The 19,716-nt window shown below is 37.2% G+C and overlaps 2 protein-coding genes across 5 annotated transcripts in view; one reads left to right on the top strand and one right to left on the bottom strand.

Moving 5' to 3' along the window:
* LOC112989257 (dynein axonemal heavy chain 5-like) overlaps positions 1 to 1,255 on the bottom strand; it is a 164,038-nt gene extending 162,783 nt beyond the window's left edge. The window contains exon 1 of the mRNA XM_064506773.1: positions 789 to 1,255. The gene's annotated coding sequence lies outside the window, so the exon portion shown is untranslated. The remainder of the gene's footprint in view (positions 1 to 788) is intronic.
* Positions 407 to 19,716, top strand: part of EXOC3 (exocyst complex component 3) — a 28,590-nt gene continuing 9,280 nt past the window's right edge. Inside the window, exons 1-7 of one of the 4 annotated variants that reach the window (XM_064506766.1) lie at positions 407 to 534; positions 4,188 to 4,372; positions 8,285 to 8,504; positions 10,675 to 11,356; positions 15,271 to 15,388; positions 17,820 to 17,945; positions 19,487 to 19,587. In XM_064506766.1, coding sequence (XP_064362836.1) covers positions 4,229 to 4,372; positions 8,285 to 8,504; positions 10,675 to 11,356; positions 15,271 to 15,388; positions 17,820 to 17,945; positions 19,487 to 19,587 — 1,391 coding nt within the window. In that variant the 5' untranslated portion in view covers positions 407 to 534; positions 4,188 to 4,228. The other 3 variants (XM_026110267.2, XM_026110265.2, XM_026110266.2) reach the window with 3 other exon arrangements.

Raw genomic sequence — 19,716 nt, forward strand, 5'->3', positions numbered from 1 at the left:
AAAACTGAGGAGCTGTAAAAACAACCAAAGCTTGAGGAAGAGGAGGAGGTGCCACCTTGCAGCTCCGCAGGCTAACGAAACCCCCCTCCCCTCCAGGGGAGCCGCTGGCGTCCGTCCCCTCACTCCCGCCAGCTCCGTTACATCCCGTAATACTCTGCCAATACGTGTTTACACAGCTGCCTCCGTACCGAGACTGCTTGGTGAGAACAAGCCAAGGTGCTCCACAATCACTACAGCGCCAAAAGCACTACCTCCCTCCTAAGGCAGGTTTTTTGAGAGCATGAGCGACCCCTTTCGCCCCATTTCCGCGCAGGCGCAGCCCGCTGCCCTGACAGGTAAAGCTCTGTCTAGCCCGCATGCGTACTAGCCAGCAGCCATGGCTCTCTTGTGCGCTCGCGCGCCAGGTCTTGTGTGCCTGAGTGCCCTTGGCGCTTGCGCCAGAAGCAGTACCTCCCTCCCAGGGCAGGTCTTTTAGGAGCGTGAGTGACCCCTCCCGCCCCATTTCCGCGCAGGCGCAGCCCGCTGCCCTAACAGGTAAAGCGCTGTCTAGCCCGCATGCGTACTAGCCAGCAGCTATGGCTCTCTTCTGCGCTCGCGCGCCGGGTCTCGTGTTCCTGAGTGCCCTTGGCGCTTGCGCACTGCGTGACTGTCACTGCCCTCCTGGGCGCCGGGCTGGAGCCCGTAAGTAGTAGTTGCGGCTTCTCTCCCGTCTCTGGCCCTGGGCCAAAGCCCTAACCGGTGAGCACTGTGGTGCCGACTCCTGCTAGGCTGTCGTCGTTTGTAGTTACCCGATCTTTTGCTCGAATCTGGAACGGGAAGCAGAGTGGGGCCGGGCCGGGCGATCCGGGGAGCCCCTCGGGGTCGTGGGGCCGAGGGCTCCTCTGGCGCGCTGTGGCGCAGGAGCCCCATCCCGGCCTGGCCACTGTCCTCGGGCCTCCGCTGGGGCGGAAGGGGCGCGACCTGGCGGGTCCGCAGCCTCGCCTGCGCGCTCGGGGCAGGCCTCCGGCGTTTGCCTGGGCAGCGATGGGGACGTGCGTCGATGCAGATGAATCGAATTGCGCGGCCCCGATAGGGAGCGGTGCTGGGCTGGGGGTCGCTGCCGTTTCCCGGGTGCTCTGTTAGGAGGGGAAGTTGGGCGGTGTGGAGCCCCGCGCTGGAGTGTCACTGTGCTCCTCTCGCCCAGAAGCTAGCTGCTGAAGCCTTTCCAAGATTGCTTTGTTTAAATTTTTTTTTTTGTTCGTGTTCCAGCACGTAGCTCTGAGGATGTTTGTGGTTCTGGCTCATAGCAACTGTGTAAAGGTTGGCGTGGTATTTTAAAGTTTGCTCTTCCTGTGTGAATGGGTAGCAGTTGTGCAACAACCTGTCTACCTCAGCAAGCTGGTATGTAGTCGGTTAGGATGGCATACTGGCTGTCAACTTTCTTTGTGGGACATACTTAATGGGCCTGGGTAGTGGCTCTGTGTTTTAAAGTTATCATGATTCTGTTGAATGTATCCAGATTTGTTAACAAAGGAAGTAATTTAGTATAAAACCATCTACTGTAGATACTATTTCTATAGCAAATTCGTATTTAAAAATATCTAACAGGTTTTTTTGATTGTAGATATGTTCCTGACAGCTTAGAAGTGGATTGAGTGAAACAGAAATAGGGTATTCATTCCAAAGTGTGAGCGGTAGGAATAGATCCTGTACTTCGAAATGTAGAGTAAGAAATCAAACTTAATTTAATATAAAGGGGCTATTAGCAGAGAAGTGATGGGTATGTTTGCAAAGCTGAGGAGGTAAGGTATATGAGTTTACACTGCAGAAGTAATTGTGATATAAACACATACTCTTTAGACATTTAATTTTTGAAGGTTTGTCATTAAAAAGTCAAACCTGAGATAGAGATGTAGGATCTTAGAGACTAGCTTTTGGGTTAGCTTTGCCTGGAATCTTTCTTAGTCCTGTGAAGTTCTAAAATAACTAATTCTAATAAAGCTGAAACTATTATAATGCAGGAAAAATAGAGGATACTTACCCTCCATATTAGTGTGAAAACTTCTTGTTGCTGAGATGTTATGTTATCCGAAAATAAATGCTGTAAAACCAGGACAGTAAACATTAAATTCAAACAGAAGTCTATACAGGTTGATGTGAAATGTAAGCAAGACTCTCAAACAGTTTTAGTTCTCTAACACATAATATCTTTACAGTAACATGGTCTTTATTCTGTACTGAAAATGAAATTAATTGTGGATCAAACTGATGTTTCTAGATTTCCTTCCTTCTCCTCTCTGAGTCCTTGAAAAATTCAACAGCAGTACTTATTCAAAATGTTTGCCATTGCCTGCAGACCTCTCTACTTTCTGTAGCCTGATGAATTAGACCTTATTTGTCAGGTTGTGTAATATCAATGCCTAGGCATATAATGATCAGAAGGCCCCATGCCGTGCAGTGGTAGAGGAGGAATGTGACTGCTAGCATTAAGACTTTCATTAGTTCCACAGTTCTGTGCACCCTGTACAGTTCTTCATCAGATCACAAATTAAGCCGGTAAGCTGTCACTGATGCAGAAGATCTTAAGGCAACGTTACAAATCAATAACTTACATTTGCTGAAAGCAGTGAAGAGGGAATCAAATTAGTGAGTCTTCCTCACAGAAAATTGATAGGTTTCTTTGAACTGTCTTACATGGAATAAAGCTGATAGTTCACTTTCACCTTTAACATAGCTTATTCTTCCAGAATTTCCCAATGGAAGCTAAACCTTTTCTGTTTAAGGGTGCTGGCATGAAAAGTTGTACTTATGAAACATAAAGGTAAAAGCAACTTGATTAGTGGGTTAAAAATACTATACAAAAGTTGTGTGTTAATTTAACACATTAATGTGTTAATTTAACACATAACCTGTCTTTTTTAAATCCTTGAATATAGCCTGTGTGCGATCACCGGATATTAACCAGGAAAGGTATTAAAATAGGATAGGCATTTCAATTAAGACCATCTGGAATTGAAGGGGAAAAATTGAAAAAAAAGTTTCTTAAATATTTTCCGCACATGCACTCATTGTATCTGTTGTCTCGTCTAGATTGTGCTGATATTGGAGAATGTGATATAGTGTTTCCTGCCTTCCATGTGGAGTCAGGAGATTATAGATTTAGAGATTAAATGATCTACTGGATATACTAATGCACTCTGACTTGAAAGTAGTTGTTACTTTCAAGGAAGAATATCAATCAGAGGGAATAGGATATGTAGTAGTAACTACAGTAGTAGAGTAAAACTTGGAAGCATCCTCTTTGATTCCAAGACTCAAGATACAAAATGTTTCTTACCACCTGGAAGGAACCAGGAACTCCAGATGTGTTCCTGTCTTGTGGAGTTCTGTGCATATAATGCTCTTGCATTTTCAGTGATTGGGATCTTTCCTGTCTTCCATTAGTAGCTAGCAAAGCTTGAAAGGACAGGTCTGGTTTTGTTGCCAGAAGATTTTGCCTGTTCAGCATTTTGTGTCTAATATTAGTTTGTGTCTTGACTTCATTGGAAATTCCACTGGAGATCGAAGTGAAAAACTTGATTAATTTTTCCCTGCATACCTGCACCTCTGATGGACTGATACTGTGAGAAGAAGGGAAAGCAAGAGTAGAATATACAAATATTTTTCCATCAAAAATATAAATGAAACTGCTCTTAAATTAAGTCTGCAGGTTTAGAGCTCCCACAACTATGTTTCTTTCCACTCTTAGTATCAAGTTTGAGCTACTGAAGAGGGTCTGTGATTTTCACAGCTCCACCAAATTCAGATTCAGTATGAGTTACCATTTTTGTCTGGAGTTGCCACAAGATTCTTTTGTGCATGTCTCATTCCCCTTCTAATAGGCAAGTGTATTTTAGAATTAGGTAGACTCTAGTTTTAAAATGAAGATTTGTTGTTTTCTTTTTGCAAATGTGGTTATTGATACAAACTTAACAGAGAGCAAGATAAATGCAAAAACTCTAATTGGGAACATTTCATGTAAAGTAATGAAATAATTGATTAAAAATGTGATTTTGTATATTTCCAATTACTGCTGTTTATGATGCTTTGTAATGATTCTTCTGCAGAGTTGCTCAATTTTTATGGCCAAGGTTAGTTCTCCAGTTGTTAGCTTTGAAAAGTTGTATCAAGTGCAAATGTTTTCTAAACTTTTTATATTTTCTTTCCAGTACTGTTAAGTTATGAAGGCATTTTGAGGTCCTAATCAGCAATGGAAGAAACGGATAGAGAAGCAGTTGCAACAGCTGTTCAAAGAGTAGCTGGAATGCTTCAGCGTCCTGATCAGTTAGATAAAGTGGAGCAGTATCGCAGGAGGGAAGCTCGTAAGAAGGCTTCAGTAGAAGCTCGACTCAAGGTACAAACTTTGATAAACCTGAGTGTCCACGGTGCAGAAGGAGTATTTCTTTTATTTATTTTTCACCTGTACATTTTCATCCAGGTAGCTTTAAACCATGGACTTTTTTGCTCTTTGTCCCCCCAAACACTCTGCATTCTGAATCTAATGCAAGCTAATGCTCTGTGTCTTGTAATTTATCAAGTATCAAGCATTCTCATTTCCTTTATCTTCTACAGTTTATTAATAGACAACTGCCCTCATTCTGTACAACCTGTCAGCCAACAAATTGTTTTGTTGTAATGACTGAATAGTGAACTTATAATAAAAATTGAGGATTGCCTCTGAAAAAGGGTCAACACTGAAAATGCATTTGGTCTCTGACCTGTACTTGAGTTTACAGAGGATACCCAGATCTTTTAAATAGTGCATGATAATATGATTGAGGGAGAAAATGGTCCTTAAGTCCTTACTGAAGGTCAAAAAATCCTCAGGTTTTTTTCTCTTTTTTTTTTTTTTTCTGAATGTTTCTGCCCACGGTGCAGTTGTGAAAATAGCCTGTATTCCCTTTCTGACGCAGTAGCAGCAGCTATATTTAATAAAGAAAAAACAAATGTAAGGTTTGATATAAGCAGCTAAATCCAGGTTACAACAGGGTTTTTAGGGTGAAGAATAGTAAGAAATATTCTCTCTGTATTCTCATAAAGATTAAAAGAAAAACTTTATCAAGGGAGCATGAGAGGAATTGAAGACTTTTGCTCTCTTTTCTTGAGGAGCTTGTATCCCAGTGACCAAGGGAGGAGGGCAGGTCCAACGTAAATACTTGAATTTTTAAGAATCCAGTTTAAGTGAAGTCCTCTCAGTTAGGTGCATATTAATAAGTCACCTTACTCAGATTTTTGTTTCTTGTTGATTTCTTCCCCCCACCCCATGCATGTTTGCGCATACACATGTATGCTCTTCACATACTTAGCCTGGTATATGAGTAAAGTATCCTGTGTTTAACGACTGTATATTGCTGAGTTCTGTGTCTTCTTTCAGTGATATTTACATACTATGAACTATTGATACCACATGAGCACAGTCATTTGCCTACTGGCTGTTTCTGCAAACATTAAATGTGTAAATACAACTTTATAGACATCTAAATACAGGAGGTATCGCACTTTATAGCCAGAAAGTTCCCTTGTCACTTACGTTAAGTTGCCTTAACTTCAGTCATTTATAGATGGCCAGAAACACTTCTTCCAGAAAGAAGTACAATAATCCTTTACCATTGAGAATGCCCTCCTGAAACATGCACTAACATGGGGTGGTTAGTGATTCAATGGATAGCAAAGCAGTTTTTCCCATAAGCATTAATGTAATATAGGAGGAATGTGGGGAGATTTTAAGAAATACATACAACTTAGATACACGGGGAGAGTATGTATGGTGTGGAGAACAGGTCATCAGGATCATCAGCTGGAGCTGCTGGCTTTTCATGTTGGATCACTGTTTAAAGATTTCAGGTGCTTCATCTGTGCAAATGAATGTGTTGTAAACCTTTTAGTATGAACGTTTCGCTGCTTCTTTGTGACTGGATATACTTTCATCCTTGTCATCATTTTCCTCAGATGCATCAAGATAATCAAGTCAATTGTGGGTAAAGAATAGAAAACCAGGATAATGTGTGTCAGTTTCAGAGACAGATGAAGCAGCTGACATCTTCTGGAATGGTGTTCTGCTCAAAAAAACCAGCACCTCCTCCAGTTGGTGATCCTGCTATTTCTCTCCATCCTCTCCCTGATATTTATTATGTGTATTTCTTATATCCCTCCCTGCATTACTTCCTGCATTACATAAATTGTAACAGGGAAAAACTGCTTTGAAATCTGTCAAACTCGGCTGCTTCATGTGCTTCAGACTGATGGCAGTTAGTGGAGCAGAGTGTTAAACAATTGGTAGTAGAACTCTGAAACAGTGGATGGAGAAGCACCAGCTAACCCTGTAGTCTCGTACCTTTGGGCTCTGCAATCCAAATGTAGGCAAAGAGCTGCTTTGACTTTTTTCCAGAGCGTGAGCAGTCATGCGTATATTGACAGCTATCTTTGCTTAAGCACTTGTTCAATAAATAATCTTAGGTCTTAGGTTCTGTGTTCCTCTCACCATGAAGAAATACTGTATACAAGTTCTAGGAGAGTCCCTAGATCGTGGGTTACATAGCTGAATCTTTTTCCTTTCGATTCTTAGCTGCTGTGCAACCATGAATTTGAACCATAGGGCTCTAAAGAGACTAGGCAGGCAGGCAGGATCCTGGTTCTGTAGCTTAATATTATAGGACTGTCACTTGGAAAGAGGTAAAACTGAAGTTTAGAGTCCTGTTGATGGGTTTTTTGTTGTAGTTTGTTTTGTTTTTTTGTTTGTTTTTTAATACAGCGATGGTTGGTCCAATTTAAAGAGAATATGCATTCTGTGAAACAAAGTCTAGAATTCTAGGACATGCCCCCTGCCCCGACTGACTATTTTAAGACAAATTGAACATTTGGATGGGTGTCTGTTATGAGTTTCCTTGGCCGTTCCTATCAGTGATCAAGATTAGTGATGGTTTCTGTTTAACATGATCAAGTTTCTGCAAAAGTTGAATATTCAACATTTGAATATGTAGCACTTGAAAGACCTGCACCGGAAAAAATTGAAAAATTGAATCAGACGAATTGAGTGCTTAATGGTCAAGTGATTTTTAAAAAACTTTCTGGTCAGCTTCAGAAAACTGTGTCTTTCTACAATATTTTAATATCATATTATATTTTAGTGCCCCAGTTCCCTCAGTTACTGTAGGCAAAAGATATATTAAGGGGGCAGTTCTGCAAATTGATACCGTATAAAAATGCCTTACCAGTGTTTAATTATATTGAATCTAACAGGAAAAAAAAATTATCAGTAAAATCAGCATTGCATATTTTAGAAGTGTATAAATAGCAGTGATTTAAGAATCACTGCATTTTTCTGGGACTCCTCCAGTATATTTAAAACATAGTAAGTGTTGTTCATAGTTACCAGGTTACTTCAAATTCTTATTGAGATCGACATCTGAGCTTTCGTTGATGTCTGTTTTTGGCTTATCTTTCAAAGTTTGTGATTTCCAGTGTCGTTTTCCACTAATTTAATTTCATATTAGTCACTTTTTTTTAATACATGTATATAAAACATGCTGTGGATGTTTTGATTTCTTTCACTTGAATATGCACTATAATGCATGTTCTGTAATGTCTGGACTCTGAAATGACATTCAAGACTGGTAGCCTATTGGAAGCGACAGGTAACACTCATGAAATAATGACTCGAGATATCTACATCAGTAATGTCTCTTTATGCCATCATAATCCAGCAGTTGGATTGTCCATCTGGTTGTTAACATTCTACAGTGAAGAAATACTATTCAGTTTTGTTTTTGTTTTTGGTTTTGGCTGAATTTGTTTTGGTTTCCTTGTATTCTGGCACCACAGTTTATTTTTAAGAGAACATCTTCTATTGTCGATCAAAAATTGTAATTGCTTTAGCAAAAAACTTTGTCCATCTGTACCTTCTGCATTCTGGTGAGACATCTGGATCATCTTTCTTCTGATATCCCCCTTTGAAATGAACTCATGAAGGAAATGCAGAGAAACCCCATTCTACTTTCCCACGATCCCAGTTTAAAATAGACTTATAAAGATGATGGTATATCTGCATTTCTGAGCTCCTGCGTTAGCTTTATGTTTGAAGCAGTTCCGTCTATGTCCTTCAAAAATTCTCTTCTGTTTAAAACACACACACCCTCATAAATTGCACATTTCTAGTAAGCTATAATATCACCTTCTCAATTATTTTTCTCTGAAAATTTTACTGATGTATGTTTATTACTGATCTTATAATATATAATGATTTCTTTGTCTTTTGTTTGTATTTAAGGCAGCAATCCAGTCACAGTTAGATGGAGTACGAACAGGTTTAAGTCAACTACACAATGCACTGAATGATGTAAAGGACATTCAGCAGTCTTTGATTGATGTCAATAAAGACTGGAGACAGAGCATCAACACCATAGAAAACCTCAAGGACGTTAAGGATGCTGTGGTGCAACATAGCCAGCTGGCAGCTGCTGTAGAAAATCTCAAAAACATCTTTTCAGGTAATTTAAAGTTCTTCATATAATTCATCACAAGTTGAAAGCACTTCAAAATGGTACTAACAGCTGTATTATCAGGTAACGTGGTGAACTTTGAAACTGCCTAGGAATGAGGAGTTAAGGAAAAATCACCTGGACATCAGGTTCAGAAAAGTAGCTAGCAACCATTTAATAGCTGTTGAGTCTGAATTGCTCTGTGAGAACTTCCAGTCTGGCCTATCTCATCATACACATACAAGTCACAAAAAATGCTGCTTGTTAGCAATCAGTAGCAAGAATAACATACTTACTATAGAAGACTAAAATATTCAAGCACCACATTCATAAGCAAAATGTGAAAAGATCCAAAATATTGCCAGTGGATTGGTACCTACAATAATACTGTTGGGTAAAAAGTCCCAAATGATTTTAGGAAGCAAATAATTTTGCAAAGAAATGCAAAATATCAAACAGCAAAATCTCCAGTCAAGGATTCCCTAGCAATCTGACCTCATAATACTCTTTCTTGAATCCAGACTTCCCCAGTGTGGACTCCTAAGTGCACCTTGCTCACACAACAGTTAGGGATCTTAAGGACTCTTCGTTAGTGTTACAAGCACAAGTGTAAGCTACCTGAAGTTCAGTTTCAACTGCACAGAGTGTTTGCTTCAGAATTGGGCAGCACAACTGCAGAAACCAATTCGTGCATAAAGAAATTATGCATAGGAGACACTGCTTCCTTGCACCACTGCACAGCTAGAAAAGGTCTAGAAAATGAAATGATTAGTGTGGTAAAACGGATATTGTAAAGACTTTGAAAGAAAATCGGATTATATTTGTCCTTTTATGTAGACTTTTTGGTGAACATTTGCAGTTCTATTTTGAATCATCATGAGTTCCTTGCAGGACTTCTCTGCTTAGAAGTCATTTTCAGAATTTTATCCTTCTGATTGAACAGAGTGGAAATTAATAGGCTTCATACCCCTTTGATTTTATATCAGTATTTTAATTTAAATAGTCTTTCCCATCCTCTTTTATTTGGATACTCTCTCATAAAATATACATATGAAGAACAACTGTTTCTCACCCGTGCTAGATTGGCTTGGTTAATCTCCGTAAGAATGTGTCTAGCTGGTGCAGTAAAAAACTGGGATGCTGCGTGCAATTTAATCAGAAAGACCTCTATCTCTGTTTACATGCTACATCTAGCAGTAGAGATCAAAGATGTAGAAAAATTCTGTATATTCCAATACTGAGTTATTGTGAGGGCATTGTTTTCTCTTATACTGATAAATGGAATTGAAAATATAAGCCTTTTCTTTTCTTGTATGCTAAGAGGCTTTGAGTGTGAAGTGTCTCCAACCAAGATTGTTATGCAGCATAGTTGATTATAAGTTCCTTCAGAGCAAAACAAATGTTTTTATTATAGGCTGGTTTTCACCATAATTAATGACTGTGTATCTTCACATACCTTTTCTTTGGGTTGTCAGTTTTATCACAAGCTACCTTTATAAAGTGACTGCTTTCTCCACAGAGATTTTCAGTTCTTTTCTCTGCAGGATCGTTGTCTTCTACAGAATTCCTCAAATAATGAATTAAAAAAAAATCTTCTAAATAATTTAGCCATATAGGTAGTTTTGCCTGTTTTTCCCTCCTGCCCTAGGCAGGCAAACTGTTCCTTCCAGAAGGAGCTAAAATTCAGTGTTCATTGTGTATGTGCAGCCTCAGCTTCAACAGGGTTAGTGGGTTGGGGGGGAGTGGTTGGTGTTTTTTTTGTTTTGTTTTGTTTTTGTTTTTTTAAGTCGGGCAAGTTAAAACCCTTATGCATCAGGTTTAAGAAAGCTAGTATTGCAGTAAGTTTTATGGTAGAGTTTCATGGATTTTTAAGGGTAGAGAGAAAGGAAACTGTCTTCTGTTGACATTATGATCTTAGTATGTTTAGCCATTGGTCATTATGATTATAATGAAAGATGTGGAAGCATTAGAATTAAAGATTTGAAAGTGCTTTTAAAGGCATATAGCATTTACTAGCAATTCATTGAATACATTGGAATGATTTCCTTTAAATGATTTCAAAAGAATTGCTACAGCTATTCTCCAGTTTGTTTCCTGATACTTTTAGTATCTTGTGTTCATTTTTGTACTCTGATTGCATCATTATTTTGTTTTTTTCTGTTTTGCCTTTATGTTTCAGTTCCAGAGATAGTCAGGGAGGCACAAGATTTGATTGAACAAGGGGAACTTCTGCAAGCTCATCGAAAACTGATGGATTTAGAGTGTTCTCGTGATAACCTAATGTATGAGCAGTATCGTATGGACAGCAGGAACACACATGACATGAACCTCATCCATACGTACTTCGGGGATATGCAGAAACTTTCTGAGGAGTTGGCAAAACAACTTTGGATGGTGGTTCAAAGATCTCTCGTTACAGTCCGTCGAGATCCAACTTTACTTGTTTCTGTTGTTAGGATAATTGAGAGGGAGGAGAAAATTGACAGGCGCATGTTAGATCGGAAAAAACAAACTGGGTTCATACCTCCTGGCAGACCAAAGAAGTGGAAAGAAAAGATGTTCAACATTTTGGGAAGAACTGTAAGCACTCGAATTGAAGGCACTCAAGCAGATACTAGAGAATCTGACAAAATGTGGCTTGTGCGCCATCTAGAAATCATACGTAAATATGTCCTTGATGATCTGTTAGTGGCTAAAACCCTACTGGATCAGTGTTTTCCCCTGCACTATGATATTTTCAAAAAATTACTAAGTATGTACCATCAGGCTTTGTCCATCCGCATGCAAGAGCTGGCTTCAGAAGATCTGGAAGCAAATGAGATTGTTAGCCTTCTGACTTGGGTTTTAAATACATACAAAAGGTAAGATCCCCTTATCTTTTCAAAAATCCTGTTTTTTTGTTAGGAGTAGTTGTGAGTAAGTAGCATACAAAACATAGTTGATATTCTAATAAATTATATTACTAATAATTGTCTATTAACATATAAGAAGATAAATCTATCCAAAAAAAGTGAGTAGTGGTAAAGAACTTGCTATGTTGATATTTATGTATTGTGGTTCTTGGGAATTGCTCCTTAATATTTCTTTGGATTTTCTAATATGTAATCTTTTGTTGCTTTGTAGGCTTAAAGTTTAATGCTGTTATACAACCGTCTGAAGCTACTGTCACACTAAATAAGAATATTCATATTTGTTTGCAGATTTAGTGAAGTATTGACAAGAGCTGAACAGACTGGAATCTTGTATATTTGTGCAGTTGTTAACTTTCTGTTCTTTTTGGCAGGGATTGGGACTGTTTGCATGTTGCTTTATTATTGCTAAATGGAAAGAATGTAATAACTTTTCCTTTAGGTTTTCTCTCAGATCAATGTATTGATTTGTTTATTTAGAAGAACTTCTGCCTATAGGTTGTCTCCTATAGTACTGTGAAACTGCTTTTCTTTTAGATGTTGTGATTTGTTAAGACAACTTATACATTCTGATTTTTTTTTTCTTTTTCCTCCAGATTGCACATGTTTAATTTTTGCTGGAATGTAGTTACTAGGGCTACCAAATTATTTGGGAAGAAGTAATACTAGCTTTCTTGTGGTTTATGGCTATAATCCTGTTCACAATAGCTGGCATTGACCCAGGGTCTGAGCTGTGTACGCTTCTGCTGTCTACCTTTCCAATTGTTCAACCTCACTGTTTCAACAAATTAAACTCTTGACAGGTTAGACTATAATATACAAATCAGTAGGAGATATAACCATTCTGTAGAATTTTTGTAACCAGCTTTAAGATTCATTTTGTGTTTAGAACTTGATGCTTTACTCCACACTGCAACATTCTCCTGCTCTTCTTCCCTGCAAGAAACAACCAGTCACACCCCCTTGGGCATGCTTACATGCATGTTTAGGCTATATAAGAGACGTGGCTAATGAGCACAAGGCAGCTATGAGATGAAGGAGCTTGAGTTCATTCACCTTTTCTTCTTATGTTATTAGAAGGCCAGAGGAATGACCTGACAATGAATGAAAATCAGAAATATGTCAACGACAGAATGTCAGTTCCTCCTACTTATAGGGGCGTGGCTCAGACAGAAGTCCTGCTCCCAGGTTCTTCATTTATGTTCTAGGCCTAGTTTTCCAGTCAGACAATCTTTGCTCATGAAATTACCCTCCTGCCCTCCCACCAGAAAGTAGAACAGATGGCTGCTGAGTTAGACAATTCAAAGCTATTTAAAATCTCTCCATCCACATATTCCATGGTAGGAAGGCAAAAGTGAGGGAGCAAAACCACAGAGGCACACTTATTTACCAAGCAAGCAAATCAAAACAGGATCATTCCTGCCAAAGCAGGTTATGTAGCAGGTACCACCTGACTGTAGAATCTGGGAAAGAAAGTGAGATAGTGAGTGGAGTAAATCTGGTTTAAGATACCTGAGAACACACTTCTCCCCTGCAGGTCCATGTAACAAATGTGGTGGAAATTAGCGAAGATACCTTAGGAAAAATGTAGAGCCTTAGGTTTCTAAAGAGAAGCCTGAAAGGGTAGCACAAGAATTGTATTCTTATATGTTATCACAGACTGTTATAAAGATGACCATTAGCCGTTCTGTACATTTGCATGGGGAGTGGCATAAGAAATCAGGTCAGGCTTGGAGGTGGGGGGAAAGAAGGCTATCTGGAGAGCTTACAGAATCTTAGTCACTGGAATTCTTTTAAGAATAAGTTAATTCTCCATAAGGAAATGATTTATATATATATAAAAATACATATATAATATATATAATTAAATATTTATATAAATTTATATATTTTATTTCTATAAAAATAAATATATCTATATATGTATAAAATAAACTGGAAAGGAGGATGGCATATATGATATTATGAAACCTATGCCTCTGTGAATTCTATTGCACCCTCTTCTCCTTGTATGAAAATAGTTTCTCAATTGCTGTTCTATTTCTTGTTCACTTCCGTGGAGCACTGTATTATAGAAGATAGTTTTGTCCTTTCTAACCTTTCTGTAGTTTTGTTAAATGTAATTGAATATTAGAGGGGACATATAGTTTAAACTCGTATTTGTATTTGCACGTTACAGCCACATTTGTGTATAGGAAGAAGAATTTTCATCTTGGGAACTAGAGGTAGGAATTTGTGGTCTTTGTTTTTGGGCTTCAGTTGCCGTGCTAAGAGCCAGATTTAATGCCTCTGTGGCCCTGTAAAGTCAGGAGAATGTTGGCATAATGAGGCTAGAAATACTTTCTAATATGGCATAGTGCCATAGAAGAACCTGAAGTTGAATTAAATCTGGCTTCTCAATTTTTGACTTCACTTTTCCCCTGAATAATCCTAGAACAGGTCCTGCTATTACTTGAATTCTTTATGTAAACAGCAACACAATGGAATTAACGTTTCCAAGTAGCTTGGGTCCTTTCAAATATCTTCAGTCTCATTTTCTGCAGGCTCAGGAAGACATTACAGATACAAAGTGTTCAGTTATGTTGGCTTTTATGGCTTCAAAGATAAGAATGTTTTGTGGTTTTTTTCTTTTAAGTAGTTAGCCATAGTACCTTTTATTACCACTTGGAGTTTTTTTCCTGATATGGAAGCACCACTGTGCTGAGTCAGTGCCTATATCCAGAGAAGAGCTTTAATTTGCAGAAATTTACAAATTAAGCACTTATTTGCAAAAACATTCTATCTTTGGTGGATGGTATTTATAGTTGCCACTGCAATTATAGGATTGCAAGAACAGAACTGAATTTGTGGCTTTCTTCTGAAAAACACACTAGAAATAAAATGTAAAAGAATTTATATAGAATTGTATTAAACGGATACTGTTACGACTGAAGGTATATTTGCACTGACAGTTAATAAAGCACTAGGAAGAATGTATTATTGATTTTGGGGGGCATGAAATATCAGAGTTCTTTCTGTTTTATGCTTTGGTATAGCTTTGATTTTAGTTACACAAGCAACTTATTATATGATTATATAATAATAGTCAGATGCAAAATATCACTGCAAAGTAATAATTTTATATAATTCTTGCCAAAGTATGCTTCAAGGTTGCTGTAGTTTCTTTCTACTCCCATAAAAACAAGAATTTTCCTTTTCAAGCAAGTACAAATAATAGTGCTGTTGTAACTCTGTACCTATGGTCTGCATTTATGATTTGTCATGTATATGTCTCCTCTTCTTACATTAAATATATTGTCTGCCTGCAGGAAGCATAGATAGACTTTCTGTGAATATAGTTTTAGCTTTGATATAGATGTAATAGAAGTAGCACACCAAAAGCTGCTTTGAGAAACTCTGCTCATATTTAATACTTTTCACTAAATTTGCCATTCTAAAGTTGAAAATGTGTAAGTTCTGTGTCTGTCATTATCTCTGAAATTTCAAAGACAAATCAAAATGTCTACAATTAAGAGCCTGCAGACCAAACAACAAGCTGGCTCTTACTTAATCTTAAGCAATTGCCTAAATCTTCTAGATAAAAGTAAGTTAGAAATTTATGAAAGGGTTGGATTTCTTTAAAATATGTCTGTAACATTTTTTTCTTTAAATATTCTTGACTATAGCTTTTACATTATGCTTTTTTCTTTTATATGGTTTTATTTACATTTTGTAAACATGCTTAATTGTAGCTGCTTGTATTAAGGATTTTCTGACATGTATAGATAACGGAAAATTGCAATTTATGGTCATCATACCAAAAAAAGCTGCATAGTTTGTAACAGTTTCATCTCTTTATTAATTTGCAATGTCTTTTTTAAACTCAGTACAGAGATGATGGGAAATTCAGAACTGTCTCCTGAAGTGGATGTAAATGGTCTGAATCTTCTAATTTCACAAAATGTGGTAGACCAGCTTCTCAGCAAGTACATGTCAACACTTACTGTGAGTAGTAATAATTCAAAGATACCTTCAAATGAAACTATAGCTGCATTAGTGCCTTAGTTCTTGAAGTATTGCTTTTGCATCAAAGGAAACTATTTTGATAAATGTGAACTTGATATAATCACTTTTATAAAACCTCATATGCATGCTGGTTTGTTTATAGACAATTATAATCGGAAGATTTTATAGATGTAAATCATGAAATGTCAAAGACTAATTATGTTTTACAGATGATATTAACTATATTTTATTAGAAAGGAAAGAATTCCAGTGTTTATACATATATTCTTTCAAATGCACAGTGTTATTAATTAAAGTATTATCAGATTTATAAGCTATTGAATGCTGTTTGATCTATATACAGTCGACTGTCAACCTTTGATACAGTCTTTTCTGATGTGATCTCTTCAAGGCATTCAGGATGTTCATGCAGCATGTTTGCCAGACTGATTCTTTTAACAATGTTTTTCCTTTCATGCCTGTCCGCTGCATGAATGTAATTTCCTTTCGTGGATGCCATTTCAAGTGCATCTTAAATACAAAGATAGTGCATCTTGCTTGGGACAGATGACTGCTTGAAATTCAGATGACCCTGAAAAGTGGTTGACTGTATAGCAAAGGAATCAGTGTATGATTTTTTTTTTTTGGTCCTGAAAGATCCACTGTTGATTGCCTTTAAGACTGGATATTGTGCTAGATGGAACTTTGGACCTGCTCTTCTTGCATAGGTCTGTTGCGCTCCTGCCCCTCCTAATTATAGGAGTTCCACTGTATAGGAAGATTTGGGGCTTCTTTGAATGTGTTAGCTATTAAAAAATAGCAGCCTCTTGGAATTTATATCCATCCCAGTAGTATGAAGCACTCCTGATGTTTCTCTCGCGGAAGTCAACAGTCTTTCAAAGTTCAGGAGAGTTGCTAGTAGAGACTCTGCTTCACATTAGTTTTACTAGGACTTTTATTCAAGTTTATTTTTCTGCACTTACCTTTAGGATAAAAAAGGGTTGGTTTGTTTCTTCAAGCTACTCTGCTTGCCTCAGGAAATGCCTTTGAATTCATTTTGCCCTCTCTCAAGATGAAAAAAGATATCTATGGTGGTTTTTAGAAATGTTTTTGCCTGCTTACTGAAAATAATATTAAATATATACCACCTAAATCAAAAATATCAATTAAAATATCTCATTTTCTTAAGGAATAAAACACTAATAGATTTTTGTGGAACACCTCAATTTGGAAAAAGTGTGGCAAATGATGATCTTAATGTGAAAAATGTTGATGTCCAATGGGCTGATTGTTTAACAGATTAACTTTTTCTTTGCATATCATGCTTCATCAGAGCAGTCCCATGCTCACAGATGTTCTTGTACATCATTTCACATAATAGCTAAGGCCATACAGAGACATCTTTACAGACAGCACTTACTGTAGTCAGTAGTCATCTTTTTTTTTGCTTTTTTTCAGTCTGTGTTGAGTCAACCACCTTTCTTGTTCAGGAAAATTATAAAGCTTTCAATTTCTTCCTTTATCCTATAGGTTGCTAGGAGTTCTGACCAAAAGAAACAGCCTTAAAGCATTAAGAAAAAAAATACCCATTTTAGACTTTGTACCTTTTTTTTTCCCCTCTCTGTATATGCTTACTGGTCATGTTACATAGCAGGACACAGTAATATGCATGTTATACATTAGTGGGAACATGAACTTATATATATATATGAATTCAAAGACTCCAATTACACATTTAGTAAAGATTCTGGTATTCACTATCTGCTCTTGTGAAGATGTCCATCATATCTGTCATGCAAGTGATTAGAAAACTGGTTTAGTGTAGTTTTAAAAACAGTTGTTCTTGATAACTGTTTGCAGTATAATGCATTTGCTTCATGGGGAGAGAGCCAGCTCTTGCATTTCCATCACTATTTTCTGCAGCACTTAAGTTCCAAGAAACACAGCTCATTATGTCTAATTCTGTTTTTTGTCCCTGACAGTAACAAGCATCGCTTTCCTCAAATGTAGGTAAACGACACTACAGGCAAATGTGAGATAACTTTCCTAAAATAGGTATTACCCTAATTCTTTCAGTTGCTGAAAAATTTGCTTTAGAATCTAAAGCCCAAGGCTTAATAAATGCTTCCAAAGTTAGCAAAACCCATTTGCTTTTTGTGTTTGAAGTGTTCCCATTCCAAATCGTGGTTAAGCTCGATTCGGGCTATGTTGTAAGCTATTTCTGTTTATCAGTACTCTTTTTCTGTTTAATCAATGTAAATCTTAACTTATGTTACCTACATCCTGCAGGAATCACTGTAGTGGTCGACATTATTTGTTATCATGCCACTCTTCATTATGGGAATGACTGCCGTTCCAAATACTTTCTTCTTATTTTAATTTTTTAGATCCATAATTCTTTGCTTTTTCTTGATTGTTTTGTTTAATGCAGTCTAACATTATTGGCTGGCTACGAAAAGCACTGGAGACGGATAAAAAAGACTGGGTAAAAGAAACTGAACCAGAAGCAGATCAGGATGGGTACTATCAGACTACACTCCCAGCAATTGTTTTTCAGGTATAAGATAACTCAGTCATTCTAGAAAATATACAGAAGCAGAGCATGGATTAAAACAAAAAGGGAAAAAAAACAAACAGTTTGGAATGCCATTGTTCTTGTATGTATTGAAGTGCAGTTTGTTTTTCCTACGGAGTAGTTAGTTGGAGGGGGGTTTTGTTTTGAGATTTGCTTTGCTTTTTTGGTTTTAACACTTAGACTTATCTCTTCTTGAATGTAGATTAGGAACATGTTTTTCCTAGTCTGTTTAATTGAGATACTTGTACTTAGTTAACTACTCTTAGTTAGCTATCTTTATGTAAATTTGTAATGTAAAACTACCAGATTAAGATGTTTGTAAGCTATTGGAATACCACGTGTTAATATGGCACTGAGATAGTAAGGCATGCATTTGTTTCTGAAAATTATTCATTAGTTACACAAACACCTTAAAATACTGAAAAAAAAGTTTTCTGTTAAAGATCAAAAAACACTGCTGTTTAAACACTACTTCACTTAACAGCTCCCTTTGTGCCTATCTGAATTATGAAAGATCTTAAAAACAGGAAAGATGCAGCTATTTCTAAGATCTTAAAAATAAATAAATAAAAAACTGCACCACCCTACTAGTGATAGAAATGGGAATTTTTTTAAATAATCTTTATCAAGCAGAGAAATAAAATGTAAGCCTTTTATACTCATTTTCTAATTTTTCCTTACAGATGTTATATTAGATACCTTCACAGAAAGAAAGATGGCCTCTTTCCTCTTCTTGCATCTGTTTCCCATTTTCTTTCTTTTACTTGTCTTTATACAAAGTTTTTTGCTACATTCTTTCACATTTATATTAGCACAAAGGTTGACTAACCTTCTTCAGAAAGTGCGTGATGGCAAAAAAATTAGTGGCTGATTAGCTCTAGTGTTACTTATCAGTACTGTCAAAGGCTGCAATATTGAGATTCATGTAACAGTGAAACTTCCAAAGTCATCTTGGGGTAAAAGCAGGTCATATGTTTTCACCTGTTTTTGTGCCCTTCCTCTCCAGTCCTCCTCTTCTCGTACACATTTCTCTGCAGGTCACTTAGAGCTGGTGCCTAGTCATGAGTATTTCATAGAATTTCAACATCTCTCATACTTCACTAATGCAAACTCACTACTTTTACATTTAGGGGCAAGTAGTGGAATTCCAGTTACAGTTATTTGTTACTGCTGTAGGAGATGACCCAAGAACCTTGATCCACTGTAAAACAACAGATTTCTATTGAATTAGAAATAGGAAGAACTTGGATTCTTTCTTCTGCAAAAAAGTAACTGTTTTGTGTATCAGAAAAAACTGCAATACACATTAATGACTGTCAAGAATTTATTAATTACATCTGTGAAGATACCAGGGTTGGAGGGTGTCTCAGTCAGCAGAAACTGGGCTTGTTTAAAAAAAAAGTGTATATGTAGAGTTGGTTCTAGTGACGGTCTCTAAATAGAAAATCCAAGTAAGAATTCTGTCTTGTTTGGTTAACAACTGGTATAGGCCTGTCTTTATAACTAAACTATTTTTAACTTAGATGTTTGAGCAGAATCTTCAGGTAGCTGCTCAGATAAGTGAAGATTTGAAAACAAAGGTACTCCTTCTATGTCTTCAACAAATGAATTCATTTCTAACAAGGTAAAATATTTTATTAAATGTGAATGCTTTATCCTGCCTCTGTTCCTACATTTCCATGCTTGGTTTTCCTATGCATGCTTCTTTATTGCTTGGTCTCCCTTCTCTAATGTGCATGCCAACCAAGCTTTT

This window comes from Dromaius novaehollandiae, chromosome 2 (genome assembly GCF_036370855.1).
Source record: "Dromaius novaehollandiae isolate bDroNov1 chromosome 2, bDroNov1.hap1, whole genome shotgun sequence".
In the NCBI taxonomy this organism is placed as follows: Eukaryota; Metazoa; Chordata; class Aves; order Casuariiformes; family Dromaiidae; genus Dromaius; species Dromaius novaehollandiae.